The sequence below is a fragment of the Lynx canadensis genome, chromosome E1 (genome assembly GCF_007474595.2).
Source record: "Lynx canadensis isolate LIC74 chromosome E1, mLynCan4.pri.v2, whole genome shotgun sequence".
NCBI lineage: Eukaryota > Metazoa > Chordata > Mammalia > Carnivora > Felidae > Lynx > Lynx canadensis.
Genome location: NC_044316.2, coordinates 19,649,452 through 19,667,734, shown reverse-complemented (window position 1 = coordinate 19,667,734; position 18,283 = coordinate 19,649,452). Strand labels below are relative to the sequence as shown.

Here is an 18,283-nt window from a genome sequence, read left to right as displayed (position 1 = left end):
AGGGGCTTAGACAGACCTGAACTTAGGACTTGTCAAACTTTTTAGCCACAGATTTTTTTCTGAAGCAGTTCCTCTATGGAAGCCAAACCAATAAAACAGATAAACAGATGAAGGCAGGTGTGGGGGCCTTGGGGCACTCCCTCCCACGCTCCACTCTGTTGGCAGGGGTCTGGAACACAGGTTAAGCACTAACTGATACTAAGCAAGGAAAGGAAAAGAGTACTTTCGTTCGTAACTGATGAGAGAGGAAAACGACACAGGGGCGCCTAGGGTGGCTCAGTCGGTTAAGCACCCGACTTCGGCTCAGTCACGATCTCATAGTTGGTGAGTTCGAGCCCCGCGTCAGACTCTGTGCTGACAGCTGGGAGCCTGGAGCCTGCTTCAGATTCTATGTCTCCCTTTCTCTCTGCCCCTCCCCTGCTTGCAATCTGTCTCTCTCGCACGTGAAAACAAACATTTAACAGAAGAAAAAAGAAAATGATACAAACCCTCTAGACCTGTGCCAGCCATTAACCACATGTGACTATTTAAATTAAGATTAAATAAAAATAAAACTTCAGTTCCTTATGCCTAGCCATCTCAAGTGCTCAAGTAGCCACGTGTGGCTAGCGGCTAGGGTATTGGACGGGGCAGACATAGGACATTTCCATCACTGAACAATGTTCTGTTGGATAATCTTCTCTAGAGGGAAATTTGGTCATATTTATTAAAATGTTCAGTATTTTGCCTTGAGTCACAGTTTCACATCTAAGAATCTATCCCAAGGTAGTAATTGCATCACAATGCAAACATGTGTCTCAAAAGATGTTTGTTGCTGTGTTTTTTAGAATAGTAATAATGGTGGTGGCAGTAGTAGAAGAAGAAGAAAACCTGTTATTTATTTTTTTAAAATTTTTTTTTTCAACGTTTATTTATTTTTGGGACAGAGAGAGACAGAGCATGAACGGGGGAGGGGCAGAGAGAGAGGGAGACACAGAATCGGAAACAGGCTCCAGGCTCCGAGCCATCAGCCCAGAGCCTGACGCGGGGCTCGAACTCACGGACCGCGAGATCGTGACCTGGCTGAAGTCGGACACTTAACCGACTGCGCCACCCAGGCGCCCCGAAAACCTGTTATTTAAATATATATGAGGGATGGGGCGCCTGGGTGGCTCGGTCGGTTAAGCGTCCGACTTTGGCTCAGGTCATGATCTCCCAGTCTGTGGGTTCGAGCCCCGCGTCGGGCTCTGTGCTGATGGCTCAGAGCCTGGAGGCTGCTTCTGATTCTGTGTCTCCCCCTCTCTCTCCCCCTCCCCTGCTCATGCTCTGTCTCTCTCTGCCTCTCAAAAATAAATAAATGTCAAAAGAATTTAAATATACATGAGGGATAATGGGTTAAATAAATAAATCATGGTACATTCATACAGTGAAATACCACCGAATTTTTATAGGATAATTTAGATCAATATTACTTATATGAAGAAACATCCATGATATCCATGGGTGAGAAACACCAAGTCCCAGAAAACAGGATGTATAGTAGGAACCTACTAATATAAGAAATTATACACACATACACACAAAAGTATATATACATTCCATATATATATATATATCAATTTGAACATGCATAAAAATACAGAAATGTTTACACCAACACTCTCAACGATGGTTTTCTTGAAAGACTATTGGAAGACTTTCCTTTTTTTTTTTTTTTAAAGCTTATTTATTTATTTTGAGAGAGACAGAGACAGTAGCAAGTCGGGAAGGGACAGAGAGAGAGGGTGAGAGAGAGAATCCCAAGCAGGCTCTGCACTGGCTAGCACAGAGCCTAATGTGGGGCTCGAACTAACAAAGCCGTGAGACCATGACCTGAGCCAAAACCAAGAGTCAGACGCTTAACCAACTGAGCCACCCAGGCGCCCCTGGAAGATTTTTTTTTTTGAATATTTACTATTAGAAATACTAAAAACACAAAAAAGAGTATCTAATTTTGTGAATATTCTTCCTTTTTCTAAAAGAAATATGATATTATGAATAAAGGCAAAAATCCCTTTCACCCCTATTCACTCTATCCCATTCTCCTGTATTCCCCCCAGGCAATCACTGTCATGAGTCTGATGTTTATTCTTCTAGCTCACTTTTTATTTTTATCTATTTTGTAATTTTTTAATGTTTATTTATTTTTGAGGGAGGGAGAGAGAGAGAGAGAGAGAGAGAGAGAGCGCGCGCGAGCAAGTGGGGGAGGGGCAGAGAGAGACGGAGACACAGAATCCAAAGCAGGCTCCAGGCTCCGAGCTGTCAGCACAAAGCCGGATTCAGGGTTTGAACTTATGCTGTGAGATCATGATGACCTGGGCTGAAGTCAGACTCAACTGACTGAGTCACCCAGGCGCCACTAGCTATGTTTTTTATACTTTTACACACATCTACATATCTGTGAACATTACATAGTATTGTTTTCTGTGGTTTTAAGGTACATAAATGGTATCATACTGTATGTATCATTCTAGGTCTTGCTTTAGTCGCTTAACATTATATTTTTGAGTTCTATTCATGTTGAGTTATACCCACCTAGTTTGCTCTTGTGAATGACCACACCAAAAGTTACCAGTCTATTTTCCTGTTCACAGATATTATTTCTGATTTTTTGCAATCATTAGTGATGCTACAGTCAGCTTGTGTCCCTGGCACACATATGTGAGAGTTTCTCTAGGTCGCAGTATATATTTAGGAATGGAACTGTAGATCACAAGTGCATACATCTTTGACCTACTGGAAACTGCCAAATTATCCTGCTCACCGGCTCTCCACAGTGGTTGTACCAATATTTACTTCAATATAGAATCCGGAATAATAGAAATGAATAACACACTCAATAACAGAGGAGTGCTCCTTTCCCTATATCCCCACCAACACTTGACTGGCAGATTTAAATTTTTTGCCAATATGATGGATATGAAATTGGATATCATTGCCAATTTTCACTTAATCAACTACACTGGGGTAGAATTTATAAATAATAAATGGCACTCATTTTAAGAATACAGCTTGATTTTTGACAAATGGATATACCCACATTAGCACCACCACAGTCAAATATAGAACATCATTATCACCCTAAGACTTCCCGCATCTCCCTTGGCAGTCAATTCCCACCCTACCTCAACCCCAGGCAATCACATACCCCTTTCTATCGACACAAAGTGGTTTCACCTGTTCCACAACTTCTTATAATGACATTATATAGTGCACACCCTTGCATAAGGTTTCTTTTACTCAGAATAATTTATCTTAGATTCATCTACATTGTTGCATTTGTCCACAGTTTGTCTCTTCTTATTGCCCAGTGATATTCAGTCTATGGATATATTATAATTTGTTCATTCAGCTGTGGATGGACATTTGGGTTCGTTACACGTTTTGGTGATTTTTTTAATGCATAAAGCATCTATGAATATTTGCGTACAAATATTTTTTATGGACGTGTGTTTTTGTTCCTCTTCGTTGAATACCTAGGAGTGGAATGGGTGGGTTATATGCTTATGTGTGTATCTACCTTCATTAAAAATTGCCAAATGGGGGCACCTGGGTGGCTCAGTCAGTTAAACATCCAGCTTCGGCTCAGGTCATGATCTTGTGGTTTGTGGGTTCGAGCCCCGCGTTGGGCTCTGTGCTGACAGCTCAGAGCCTGGAGCCTGCTTCGGATTCTGTGTCTCCTTCTCTCTCTGTCCCTCCCCCACTTGTGCTCTGTCTGTCTCTCTCAAAAATAAATAAACCTTACCAAAAAAAACCCACAAAAAAACTGCCAAATGGTTTCCCCAAGTGGTTGTATCATTTCACAGTCCCACCAGGAGTGTATGGGAGTTCTGGTTTCTCCACATCCTTTCCAGGGCATGGGGTGGTCAGCCCTTTTAACGCCAGCCATTCTGGTGAGTGTGTAGTATATCTTATTATGGCTTTAACTTGCATTTCCCCGACTGCCAGAGAGATTGAGCATCTCTTATATTGATCATTTTGGCTTCCTTTACTGTGAACTGCCAGTCTATTTTCTTTACCTATTTTTCCAATGGGTTCTCCTTTTCTTTTTGCTTTGTAGGTTTTTTATTATTTTTTTTTAACGTTTATTTTTGAGAGAGAAAGAGAATGAGTGGGGGAGGGGCAGAGAGAGAGGGAGCCACAGAATCTGAAGCAGGCTCCAGGCTCTGAGCTGTCAGCACAGCTCAACCCCACAAACACGGGGCTCAAACCCACAAACCGCGAGATCATGACCTGAGCCGAAGTTGGACGCTCATCCAACTGAGCCACCCGGGCACCCCAACCCAACTTTGTACAGTTTTTTTTTTAATGTGTCCTGGGTATTACTATTTTATTATGTTGAGTTTCACTTTCTTTATATTTATTCTTTTGTATTACCCAAAATTTTTACATAAAAAATGAATTACCTCTACAATTTAAAAACTTTCCCTCTGGGAGTGCCTAGGTAGTTCACTCGGTTAAACTTCCCACTCTTGATATTGGCTCAGGTCGTGATCTCACGGTCATGAGATCAAGTCCCACATCGGGCTCTGCTCTGAGCGTGGAGCCTGCTTGGGATTCTCTCTCTCCCTCTCTCTCTGCCCCTCCCTTGCTCGCATAATAAACAAACAAACAAACAAACAAACAAACCTTAAACAATTTCCCTTTGGGGAAAGAAATAAAGAACAAAGGCAACTCATTCTGTTTTTAGACCGTTTTAGACTGAACTGGCTGAGGACTGGGAAACAGACCGTCTTTTGCTAGCCAAGGATGAGTCCCTCCTCGAGGCCAAATCACAGCAGCTGCTCCTAACTCTGCAGCTGCCTCTCCTCCTCCTGCCTTTTGCACCTACAACTTTTTTCAGTGCTTTACGTTGAAGACTGAGAAGAAATCCCGGACTCTCACTTGGAGGGTTAATACTCTTCACCCGCCCCACCATGTTTCACTTGGCCCCAGGCTGCAGTCACACTGGAGACCTGCTGGCATTGCTCTGGTCCATCTAGAAGAGCAACAGGGACAATTTTTTTTTTTTTTTTTTTTTTTAAATAAAAAGGCCTACATACAGGAAATGGAGTCAGGTCATGGCTAAAGTGCTCAGAGCTTGTCCTTTTCTGCCCTTGTTGGCCACTCCTTCACATTCTCTGCTGGAAATGTCTCTTCCTTCTGCCCTCTAAATATTGGAGTGTCTCAGGGCTCGGTGTGGTAAATGATCTCCAAAGATGGTCCTTACCAATTCTTTCCCTCCCAGAACGCACGCGCCATTATACCCATAAAGCGGGGGAGTCTATATCCCCTTCCCTTGCATCAGTGCTGGCTGCTCAAGGTGCTTTGACTGACACAAGGTAGTTCCTGACCTAGCGTTTAAGAGGCCAAGCAGCACCCACCTGTGCTTGGGGGAGACCAGCTGCCATGTTGCAAGGAAGCTCAAGCCAGCCTCCTGAACGCGGAACCAGCACATGGAGAGACAGAGGCTACCTGCAGCCACGCACCAGACACGTGAGCGAAGGCTTCCTGGGCCTTCTCACCCAGCGGTGCAGCAGGGTGAGTGAGCCGGCAGATGCACACACGGAGCACACCGCAGCAGCCAAGGCCTCCCCAATTCCCGACCCACAGGACTGAGAGAAATAATAACCTGATGTTTTGGGGCGCCTGGGTGGCGCAGTCGGTTAAGCGTCCGACTTCAGCCAGGTCACGATCTCGCGGTCCATGAGTTCGAGCCCCGCGTCGGGCTCTGGGCTGATGGCTCAGAGCCTGGAGCCTGTTTCCGATTCTGTGTCTCCCTCTCTCTCTGCCCCTCCCCCGTTCATGCTCTGTCTCTCTCGGTCCCAAAAATAAATAAACGTTGAAAAAAAATTAAAAAAAAATAATAACCTGATGTTTTAAGACACTGAGTTTTTGGTGGTTTGTCATTCAGCAACAAGTACTAAACTACTCGGTTGTAGGATTTCTGCTCTCGCTCCTTCCCAGTGGTGACAACCCCCCCACCCCCCAAGAACATGCTCCTTGCAAAGAACCTCCTCCACCCATCCCCGGAAGAGAAGAGGGAGCGCAAGAAGAAGCCCCCTGGTGCAGAGCCCCAGCTCCCACTTCATGGATGTGCCGTGCCCAGGATGCTACAAAATCACCACAGTCTTTAGCCGCGGACAAACGGTGGTGTGGGTTGGCTGCCCCACTGCCCACCTACAGGACAACAAGCAGGACTTACAGGAGGATGCTCCCCCAACAGAAGCAGCACTAAAGCCCCCTGAATTAAGATGAGTGGGAAACTATCCCAGCAAACACATTTTTTTTTTTTTTTTTTTTGGATAGGAAACCAAAACCAAACCAAAAAACTTCAGTCCTTGGGCTTCTTTTCTCATCTACCCACACTCCCTACCCAGGTGATCCCAGCCAGTCCCATTGTTAAACCAGTCTCAGTGCTGGGGCGCCAGGGTGGCTCAGTCGGTTAAGTGTCTGACTCTTGGTTTCAGCTCGTGTCATGATCTCACTGTTTGTGAGTTCGAGCCCCACATCGGGCTCTGAGGTGACAGCGTGGAACCTGCTTGGGATTCTCTCTCCCTCTCTCTCTGCTTCTCTTTCCCTTTCTCACTCAAAAGTAAATAAATAAACATTAAAAACAACAACAACAACACAGTCTCAGTGCTGAGGACTCCAGCTCCAGACTCTCCCCAAACTTCCAGACTCACATATCCAACTTCCTTCTCAATGTTTCCCCCTAGATGACTAATAAGCATCTCAAACCAAAAAAGCCTCCTGATCATCCCTTCAGGGAGCCAAGTCTTTGCCATCTCAGCAAATGGAAACTCTGTCCTTCTAGTTCTGTAGGGCAAAAAGCTGGGAACTACCCTGGATTCTCCTTACTTTCACACCTCACAGCCAATCAATCCATAAATCCTGTTGGTTCTACTTCCAAAATCAGACCACCTCTGACCACCTCCTTCACCATCGGCCTGGTCTAATCCACCATTATTCCTCATCTGATTTTTTTTTAATTTATTTATTTTTATTTTCTTTAAGTAAACTCTGTGCCTAATGTGGGGCTCGAACTCACGACCCTGAGTTGACCCTACCAACTGAGCCAGGCGCCCTGATTCCTCGCTTGATTATTGCAATAGCTTCCTAACTGCTTTCTCTCCTTCTACTCTTGCCCCCTCCCTGCCCCACCCTGAACCCAACAGTAGCCAGAGTGCTCCTTTAAAAAGTTTAAGTCTGAAAAATAGGCCTACCCTATGACCCAGCAGTAGCACTGCTAGGAATTTACCCAAGGGATACAGGAGTACCGATGCATAGGGGCACTTGTACCCCAATGTTTATAGCAGCACTCTCAACAATAGCCAAATTATGGAAAGAGCCTAAATGTCCATCAACTGATGAATGGATAAAGAAATTGTGGTTTATATACACAATGGAGTACTATGTGGCAATGAGAAAGAATGAAATATGGCCCTTTGTAGCAACGTGGATGGAACTGGAGAGTGTGATGCTAAGTGAAATAAGCCATACAGAGAAAGACAGATACCATATGGTTTCACTCTTATGTGGATCCTGAGAAACTTAACAGAAACCCATGGGGGAGGGGAAGAAAAAAAAAAAAAGAGGTTAGAGTGGGAGAGAGCCAAAGCATAAGAGACTCTTAAAAAGTGAGAACTAACTGAGGGTTGATGGGGGGTGGGTGATGGGTATTCAGGAGGGCACCTTTTGGGATGAGCACTGGGTGTTGTATGAAAACCAATTTGACAATAAATTTCATATGTTGAAAAAAAAAAAAAAGAACCAAAAAAAAAAAAAAAAGTTTAAGTCTGGGCGCCTGGCTGGCTCACTCGGTAAGAGCATGTGACTCTTGATCTTGGAGTTGTGGGTTTGAGCCTCTCATTGAGTGTAGAGATTACCTAAAAATTAAAATTTGGCTGGGGTGGGGGGTATGGAGGGGCCTGGGTGTTTCAGTCAGTTAAGTGTCCTTCTTCAGCCTAGGTCATGATCTCACTGTCCCAGATCTGAGCCCCGCATCAGGCTCTGTGCTGACAGCTCAGAGCCTCAAGCCTGTTTCAGAGTCTGTGTCTCCCTCTCTCTCTGCCCCTCCCCCACTAGTGTTTTTTCTCTCTCTCTCTGTCTCAAAAATAAACATTTTTGGGAGGGGGGGATGGGCTAAATGGGTAAGAGGCATTAAGGAATCTACTCCTGAAATCATTGTTGCACTATATGCTAACTTGGATGTAAATTAAAAAAAAATAAAATAATACATAAATAAATATTTAAAAAATAAAATGAATAAATGAAATGAAAAAGAAGAAACTGTCCCCACAAAATGTTCACCCATCACAAGACTTTCATTCCCAAAAGGTAAAAAGTCTAAATCAAATTATATCACTTCTCTGCTCAAAACCTTCCTGTGGCTTCTCATCTCAGAGTAGAATCCAAAAAGCCTAACTTTTTTTGTAAATCATCTATCCAATATAGACCTCTATCTAGAATAAGGAACTGTAAAAACTCAATAACAAAAAGCCACATAAGATAATTAAACTATAGGAAAAGGCAGTGAACGGACATTTCTACAAAGATGATGTACACATGGCCAATAAGCCCATGAAAAGACACCCAACATCATTAGCCACCAAGGAAATGTAAATCAAAATCACAATCAGATACTGCCTCAGACCCACCAAGGTGGCTACAGCAGAAAATCAGGTAACAGCGGAGCAACTGGAACCTTCACACATTGCTGGAACCTTCACAACATATGATGGTGCAGCGACTTTGGAAAGCAGTGTGGCAGTTCCTTCAAATATTAAGTACAGAGTTACCATATGACCCAGGTATGTTCCATTTCTAGGTATAGACCCAGGAAAAATGGAAACAGATGTCTACATGAAAACTTGTATACCTATGTTTATTAGCAGCACTATTCACACTTGCCCAAAAAGTGAAAACGCAAATGTGCATCAACTAAGTGAACAGATGAAATAAATATCCATGCAATGGGCCAGCACTTGGCAATAAAAAGAAACAAAGTACTAATTCATGCTACAACATGAATGAACCTTAAAAGTATATGCTAAATGGCGCCTAGGTGGCTCAGTCGGTGAAGGCTCCGACTCTTGACTTTGGCTCAGGTCATGATCTCACAGTTGGTGGGTTTGAGCCCCACGTAGGGCTCTGCATTGAAGGTGAGGAGCCTGCTTGGGATTCCTTCTGCATCTCTCTGCCCCCTCCCCTACTCTCTCTCTCTCTCTTTCTCTCTCAAAATAAATAAACTTAAAGAAAAACATAACGCTAAATGAAAGAGGTCTGTTACAAAAGACCACATATTCCACGTGTATGAAGGATCCGAAACAGGCAAATCTAGAGAGACAGGAAGTAGAGCAGTGGTCACCTGGGGCTGGGGGTCGAGTGGATAGAGGATTACAGCCAACGGGTTTGGGATTTCTTTTGGGGGTTATGAAAATGCTCTAGAATTGATTGTGGTGACAGTTGCACAACTCTGTGAATACACTAAAAGCCATTAATTGTATGCTTTAAATGGGCAAATTGCATACTATGTGAATTTACATATATTTTTTTAATTCTTTATTTATTTTTGAAAGAGAGACAAAGAGAGAGGGAGTGTAGAAGCAGGAGAGGGGCAGAGAGAGAGAGGAGGACAGAAGATCCCAAGCAGGCTCCATGCTGACACAGCGCAGAGCCCGACGTGGGGCTCGAATTCAGGAGCCGTGAGACCATGACCTGAGCTGAAGTTGGGCGCTTAACCAACTGAGCCACCCAGGCGCCCAGTGAATTTATGTCTTGATAAAGCTGTTTCAAAAACAAAACAAAAACAAAAACAGAAAACAATCTTGAGTCTTACTAGGCCCTACAAGGTCCTCACCTGCATGGGTTCACCTCTTTCCCTCGTTTTCTTTGCTCCCTCTGCACATTCCACTTTGGTTTCCTTGACGCCCTACGAATCCACCAACCACACACCCAACTCAGGCCAGGGCTGTGGCTTATGGTCGAGTAGTCTGTACACTAAACAAAAAGTCCCCGGCTTAAGGTGCAAGGGAGAACTGCAGTCTAGGCTCCTGGTTGTCTAGACTGGGGCCCCGGGGCTGCACCGTCTCAGAGGAGCCATTTTCTAACTGGCACGCGGTGTGTGTGCCAGCCATGGCCATGGCCGTATTCAGGGCTTCTGCACATCGTGTTCCCTCTACTTCTACTCTTTCCCCACATATGCACATGACTTGCTCACTTTTGTTCACTTCTCTGCTTAAATGTCATCAGAGGGGCCTTCCCCGACCACTGTGTGTTGCCAGCCAGGCTCTCGCCATCCTCTCTAACTCTTCACCCTCTTTTATTATACTTCATAGCGCCTCCTACTACCTCACATGTCATATATCGATGTACGTTTTGGTTTACCACCTGTCTCCTTCCACTAGAATGAAAGCCCCGTGAGAACAGCAGCTTCGTTTAGTTCGCTGCTGTTTCCCCAGTGCTTGCAATTATGCCTAGTATATAGTAGGTGCTCACTAAATAAATTCTCGAGTGCATGCATAGGTGAAGTAAATTCAAGTGATCATCCAAGGCTTAATCCGATTTGAAGCGAAGAGAAGGTGTGTTTTTTTGTGGACTCTATGAGTTGCATCACCAAGGAAGAGCGGCAGAATGTAGTGCTGAACGCTCAGTGTCTGAGACTAGCCATAAGGCTCAGCACCATTGATTTAAATGCAGCCTCCGGGGGCGTGGGAGCCAGGGCTCAGGGAGGGGAGCCCTCGCCGGTCTGGCCTCTTACCTCTTCTTTAGTATAGTATTTCAGGAGGCCTTCTCTTGCCAGGAGAACAAACTTCCTTCTCAGGAACTGTGCATTGTCTCTTCCCCGCTTCCACAAGAACCCTTCTCGGTTACCTTGGCCGCCAAAGATGAGAAAGAGTGAACACCTACATCCTCAAGATTCTACCTCCTTAAGGGGAGAATGAACGCTCCACCCTGTGCTAAAAACCTCTTAAATCTAACTTAGCACTATCAGCTGCAGCACGCAGGGTTCCCTCTGGAGCCAAATTCGCAATGTCTTATGATTTTGTTTGGGCTCCCCCCACTAACTTCCTTCTTTGGCTGTTTCACAAGACAGAGTAAGCCCTTAAGGAGGCTAAGTCCTGAGAAACGGATGATTCTGAAAGACGCCCATATGGTCTTGCCCGACTTCACGTTGACATCGGCCTAATGAAACTCTCCAGAGGGCGGAAATAATGAGCGACCTCCAGGCACCCGCTGGCCGAAGAATACCGTGTGCTCCTAGTGGCTAGGAGTGCTGACACCGGCTGCTGCTGGGTCCTCACAGTGGTTTTGTGCACTTTGTACTCTGGGTCGGTGTCAGCTTGGACTCAGAGCAGCTGGGCAGCAACCGCCAGGGGTCGAGGGCCAGCGATGAGGTCGTGCCCCACACAAAGGTGGAAAGGGAGGCTGAAATCCCTCCCGTGTGCCTTCCCGAGCCTCATGCCACACCAGGGGCTACCCTCACCAGGAGCAGGGGTGCCTTTTTCTAATTACTCTGCCCAGCGGGTGAGTCTTCCTGCAATTTTATACTAAGACTCTATACACACTTGTGGCCCTGCGGGGACCTGAGATAAAAATGCTTCTCCACCACTCAGACCATAAAACCCCACCAGCTGACATGTTGCTGTTTCAGAGGCAGAGGAACCCACACCTTGGCCTCTGTGGCCAGAGTGAAGCCGGCAGATATCTCGTGATTAGGCCCTGATACTCAGACACTCTATTCTCCAGGACTCATTAGAATGCAGACCACAAAAGAACTTACCTGGGGGTGAGATGGTTTTCCCATCGGCCATGAATTCCTGTCTTTCATACTTAGCTCGAATCCACTGTTCCTTTAAGACCCTAAAAAGAGAGAGCCCTTGGTCAACTGTGTCTGGTGCATCCTCTTACCACAGGGTGGGAGCACCACGGTCTGTCTGCTCAGACTACCCAGGGCTTCTCAGCCTTGTTACCGTTACACTTGGGGCTAATTCTTTGTTGTGGGGGAGGGGGGAGCATCCTGTGTTCTTTTTTTTTTTTTTTTTTTTTTTCAACGTTTACTTATTTTTGGGACAGAGAGAGACAGAGCATGAACGGGGGAGGGGCAGAGAGAGAGGGAGACACAGAATCGGAAACAAGCTCCAGGCTCTGAGCCATCAGCCCAGAGCCCGACGCGGGGCTCGAACTCACGGACCGCGAGATCGTAACCTGGCTGAAGTCGGACGCTTAACCGACTGCGCCACCCAGGCGCCCCAGCATCCTGTGTTCTGTAGCTGGTTTAGCAGCATTTCTGGCCTCTATCCCCTAGATGCCAATAGTCCCCCACCCCTAGTTAGGACACCCCAAAATGCCTTTAGATACTTCCAGTGTCTCCTGAGGAAAAAGATTTCCCCCAAGGGGCTCTATGAAAACCACTGGGCTATTCCAACCCCAGCCCAGCCCTCTAGGTCAACCGGCTCCCCGGGACCATCTACACTGCCACCCCCCACTGCATGCTCATAAGCTGACGCCAGGGGAGTCCATGAACCTCTTCCTGTGGCTTTCCCACAAAGTCTGGGCATGCCACACTGGACAGAGCAGTGACATTGGGGTCCAACCACCTGGGACCTCATCCTCCTCTACGATTTATCCGTTGTGTGACCAACAGGAAGTTACTTAACTTCTCTGAGCTTGGGAATATGTCAATAATATTATACCTACCTACCCCTCAGGGTCTAGGAGGGGTTTAAATGTATATAAAAGGGCCTAGTACCACGATCAGCACATAGTAGGAGTTTAATGTTAGCTTAATCAGATATTGTCCTCCATGAACCCTGCAGGAAACTTATTTCAACTGTTTGGTTCCCTTTTGCCTCTTCCAGGGAAATGTTCCAAGGTTTACTTCCAAGACACTGGGAATGACCTAGAGCTGGGCCCTTGGCCTGAACTGGCCAATCAGAGCTCTGCCCTGGGCTGTGTGGAGCAAAACCAAGAGAGGGATAGATTGGAAGCCCTCTCTGGGTCAGGCTGAGAGCTGGGGCCGGGGACCGGGAAGTGGCCTTGTTCCCAGCTCTATGAAAAAAGCCTGGCTGAGGAAAAGGTGCAGGAATGAGAGCCAGACAGAGTAGGAGAGGCCTGACAGCGTTTGAGCCCCTGGCTTGTCCTTCCTGAGGGTGGCTCCACCTGTGTCCCTCCTACCGTCTGATTCCCAGAACCCATAAAATCCCCTCATGCTGGTTTAAACTGGGTTTCTGTCACTTACCACCAACAGTCCTACCTAATGCACAGCCCTCACACCCAGCACATTGAGGAGAGTCACCAAGCCCACCATGGAATCCTGAGTGACAGGATCAGAGCCGGGAGAGGGAATGGAGACTGAGGCCCCAGGCCTGGTCCTAGAGGTGGGAAACTTTGAGGACCTTTAGAATTACAGGGAAGAGGCCGTGAGTGTTCTGCTAAAAGCGGGTAAGGTACAGGGCTGTGGTTAAAGTCACAGCAAGTAGTGTCTGTAGTGCTGGCAGAAAGCTGAGCACATAGTAGGTGTTCATCAAATGCCTGTTCCTTTCTCTTTGCAGCAAAGGGCTGAGTGGCAGCAGTGAGGCAAGGTGAGCCAGACCCTCTTGAGTTAAGCCTGGCACATCCCTCAGCTGGCCCAGGGACCAGACAGCATTCCGAAGAAACGGGTTAAAACTAGCCTGTCATGTGGCCTGTGAGACATTTTACACAAATTATCTCATTTAATCTCTACCACCATGCCATGATATGGGCATCATTATCTACATTTCACAGATGATGATGCCATGATTCAGAGAAGTTGGGTAACTTGTCCACCTTTTCACAGCCACAGAGTGGTAGAGTCAGGAAACAATACTGGGATCTTCTGAGTGCAAAACTGTGCCTCCCCTGCCACTCCATGCTGCATCAGTAGCCCCTGGGTTGCTTAAATATTGGGAAATGGCAGGGTACTAAGTACAGTTGTATAGTTTGTGCACTGGCCAAGAGCTTCCTGCTGACACTAGAAGACAATGGTGGCTGAAATACAGCCTGCTCTCCGCAAGCCATACCCCCCATGAGCTATATCTGCCCAAAGGGTACCTTCTTCACATTTATACTGGGGGTGGGGGTGGTGCGCTGCCTAGCAACCCTGGCAGTGAGGCTGAGTCCCTGGGAGGGAGGCTAAGCCTCAGGCAGTCAGTCCTGCAGAGGCTGAAGTCACACTGACCCTTCACGTGTAGGGACCTGAAACCTCGTGATGCTTCACAGCTTCCTGCCCTTATATTGAATTTCCCCAGTGCCATGGTACCCAACAGCAGGCCCTGGTGTCAGATGGGCTAGTCAGTCCCAGTTCTTTCTCTATGAGCTTCAGGTACTTCATCTGTATCATGGAGATCAAGGCAGTGTTGTCTCAGAGTTGTTGAATTAAACAAATTCATGCCCATAAGCATTTAGCACAAGTACCTAGGTAAAGCTCAATGAATATTAGTGGCTACTCTTATTTATATGGTTACTACTTAGGGACCTGGGGCCAGACAGCTGCGTTGCAGCTATGCTGAGTTCCTGTGGGACAGCCTTGGGCACAACACTCCATAGGAAGTAGCTGGAACACATTTGCTCTACTAAAATACCAGCGTTTTTCTTCTCTATCAAGTTAGCCACCACCAGTAGGCTAGGAGAACATCAGAGGCAAAGGAATCACAGAGAAAATGCCCTATTTCACAGCTTGGAAACTGAGTCCCAGACAGTGAAGTGACAATCCACGCAATAAAGACAGAGAGGGAACTAGGCCACGTCTACGTGTTCTCCATGACAGTACCAAATGTCTTTCTGGATCCACCAGGTCCATAGAAAAGACCACCACAGGGGCGCCTGGGTGGCGCAGTCGGTTAAGCGTCCGACTTCAGCCAGGTCACGATCTCGTGGTCCGGGAGTTCGAGCCCCGCGTCGGGCTCTGGGCTGATGGCTCGGAGCCTGGAGCCTGTTTCCGATTCTGTGTCTCCCTCTCTCTCTGCCCCTCCCCCGTTCATGCTCTAGTCTCTCTCTGTCCCAAAAATAAATAAAAACGTTGAAAAAGAAAAGAAAAGAAAAGAAAAGAAAAGAAAAGAAAAGACAAGACAAGACAAGACCACCACAGACAAATGGAATAGGGGTGGGGGAGGTGAGATCGAGAAATCACCCACTCACAGACAGTCGTTGGCCTGGGGGATATAGTAGAAAGCAGGGACTCTGGCTTCATACTTGGCCTTCACACGGAGGTTCCCGTTGTGGGTCATAAACTGCAAGACAGCAGCAAGTTGGGGTAATATTAGAACATGAAGAAATGTGAAATGAAACCATGGTCTACCCAGAAGGCCACTCTTCCCACTGGCTCCTAGACCCAGTCAGGAGACACTCCTACTTGGGGTTTGACACACCCCAGGCTTGGTCATTCACGCTGCTGGGAAGACCCAGGCCAGAACACTGAGGTGCAGTAACAACCACGCCTCATGCTGGCAGAGAACTTCACAGTTCTTCTTACCCATTACTTCATTCCATCCCCTCAACAATTTTAATACCGCCATCCTCATTTTAAAGGTGAGGCAACTGGGGCTCAGAGAGGTTAGGTGACTTACTCAAGGTGACACAGCTAGAAAGTGGAGAGCTAGGATTTGAACCCAAACTTGTCCAACTCCAAAGCACATGTACTTTGTCCCACCCCCTCCACAGATGGCCAGGACCACCAGCACCAGTCCCGGCAAGCCTGCAGCGGATAGACGTAGCTGGAGGATGGAAGAAGTCAGAGTTGGCGCCACTGAGTACTTAAGTCAGGGTGATCACCGGGGTCCTATGACGCCCGAGGTACCCAGAGGCAGACATGCCAAGAGTGGCCCTGGCCAAGAGTTAGCACTCAGTAACAGAGGTGGCATATCTGGGGTTAGGGCCCATGTGGGAAGAGACATCAGGTTGCTAATTCACATCCTGTGAGCAGAGTGAACCCTTCTCCCCTCCCCTGGGGCTGCTGGGCTGTGACCCAGGATTTGCATGGGCTTTGGACCCCAACAGAGCAGATTTCACATTCCAGCTGTTCCGTTTATTCACTGAGTGACCCCTGGGCGATACTTAACCCTGTGAGCTTCGGGGATTTCAACTGCAAAAATGAAGAAAGCTTAACAGGGGGGTTGTAAGGACAAAGAAACAACCTTCAGGTCTATGTGCTGGTTACTGGTTTCCTGTCTTTCCCCTGCACTAGAAGGGTGTAAGCTCCCCGTGGGACGAGACTTTATCTCATTCATTGTTCTTTCCTTAATACCCAGCACCTAGTAAGCTTACAGTAACTATGTGTCCGACGAATAAGGCATCTACCACAGGGCCCGGCACAGAGTGGGCTCTCTGTAAACATGGGCCTGCTCCTCCAATAGTCCTTGAAATCCTCAGCCAACCAGTACAGTTTAGAACTGCTTGTTCTCTGAAGGTCTTCTGGCCAAAAACGGTATAGTCATCCAGATTGCATCCATTTGCATAGGTCAGGAGAGCAAAATGGTGCCCTTCCTGGTTATGGGGGCCGGAAGGGGGACTGCAGACCATGATCAGTATACTGTTCCAGTCCAAGACTTCAGCTAATGATAACAGCAGCTGTTACTTGACTATTTATTTTGGACTTGCATTGAGCCTACATTTAATCCTTATGGCAACCGGGGGAAGGGGTAGTGGTATCCTTACAATACAGATGTGGAAACTGAGGGAAATAACAAGCTCAGGGCCTTGAACTCAGGGCCTCTGTCTAGGCAGGCACTCTAACAGGCTGTGTTTTCTCTTGCTAGTTCTTGCTCCTCTCTGGAACTCAGTTTCCTGCTCTGGACGCCCTACCCACCGCCTCCACCCCGGTTCTGCGGTTCCAAGGCTGTCCACGCGCGCCCCTCGCTACCTCCACGGTACTGTCATCCCAGAAGTCAAGTCTCACGGATTTAACTCTGCTGATGTCTGGGAAGTTGCGGTGGACGCCGGAGCAATTCAGACAGATGAAGATGCCCAGCTTGTAGGAGGCCCAGTCAGGATCTGCGGGGCAAAGAGGGTAGAAGGGGAGTTGTATGGTGAGTTAGGCACGGAGACCAGGGCTGGGCTGGGGGTGCTGGGAGAGGCGGGCTTGGCGGTTAGAATTCATGCGGCGGTGCCCAACGCTGCCCAGCGCTGCCCAGGCTGGGAAACCTTTCTCTCTCGGTCCCCCCCCCCCCGCCACCTTGTTAACTAAGATACCTGCATGCAACCTTCTGGTCAGCCCACCGGCCAAGGCAGGCGGCGACCAGGATGATCCTGGAAGGAGTGTAGGGATGCGGGGCGAGAAGTTACGGCGAGCACGAAGTCGAAGTGACAAAACTCCGGGGAACCGAGAGAGCGCGGAGGGAGGGGCCGACCCCGGGACGCCAAGCTGGGGAGCTGCAGGTGGGGAAGTGCGCCGCAGGGCCCCTGGACGTCCGCAGGGTCCGCGCGCTGCGCGACAGGAACGTGGGAGGACCCGGGGCGTCCGGGGGCAGGGAAGGGGTCACTGGAAGGTCAGGAGCCGTGGGCCTGGACCCCTCGGTGTGGGGGATGTTTGGGTCCGAGAGCGTGGGAGGTGACCAGGTCCGGATGAAGACGTCAGGGACTGAGGTCTGGGGGGGAAGGGGGGGGGTGTCTGGCTGGGAGGCGATCGAGACGGTCAGGGCATCCGGGTCCGGGTCTAGTGTAGGGGTCCAGAGTGGGGAGGTCAGGGGATCTGGGTTCGGGTGGGCGCCGCATCGGATGTGGAGAGCTCGGCCAGGGGCGCGGGTCGGAGATTCGCGGGCTGGGTGCGAAGGTGTCAGAAGGGTCACGCCCGAGTCCGGCGGGCGCCCGGGACGGGACCGGGTCTGGAAGGAGGGGAGGAGGGCAGGGGTCCTGCTCCGGGCCGCCGCGCCCTTACCCGCCGCCCCGCAGTCGGCGCAGTGAGAGTTGCCGGTGCCCGCCGCCTGCAGCAGCTCCAGCAGCCGCTTCTTGTTGCGTTCGCGGTCGCCCATGGCCGGCCCGGTGGGCTCAGCGGGGCTCAGCCCGGCGGTCCCCCGGCTGGCGGCCGTCCATGGCGCTGTGCTCGCGCCGGCAGGTGGAAAGGGACTCAGCCCCTGCGCCTCCCGGGCGCCAGCGCCGCAGCCAGCCAGCCAGCCCCGCCCCTCCGGCCCTTCGGCCCCGCCCCCGGCGCGTGCCGGCGGCCCCCCGCTCCCGCCACTCTGTGCCCTGCTGGAGCCGGTCCCGCGGGGAGGGACCCGAGTGCGGGCCTGGGAGACCCTCACGCTGGCTGGTCCAAGAGCAAAAACCC

General features: G+C 48.6%; 1 protein-coding gene across 3 annotated transcripts in view; it reads right to left on the bottom strand.

Annotated features, from left to right (window-relative positions):
- ADAP2 (ArfGAP with dual PH domains 2) overlaps positions 1-18,035 on the bottom strand; it is a 34,918-nt gene extending 16,883 nt beyond the window's left edge. For 2 of the 3 annotated variants that reach the window (XM_030295843.1, XM_030295844.1), the window contains exons 1-5: positions 17,894-18,035; positions 16,880-17,010; positions 15,160-15,251; positions 11,783-11,862; positions 10,760-10,872 (exon numbers count right to left, since the gene is read on the bottom strand). In XM_030295843.1, the coding sequence (XP_030151703.1) occupies positions 10,760-10,872; positions 11,783-11,862; positions 15,160-15,251; positions 16,880-17,010; positions 17,894-17,987 (510 nt within the window). In that variant the 5' untranslated portion in view covers positions 17,988-18,035. The remainder of the gene's footprint in view (positions 1-10,759; positions 10,873-11,782; positions 11,863-15,159; positions 15,252-16,879; positions 17,011-17,893) is intronic. The other variant, XM_030295842.1, reaches the window with a different exon arrangement.
- Between the last annotated feature and the right edge of the window lie 248 nt (positions 18,036-18,283).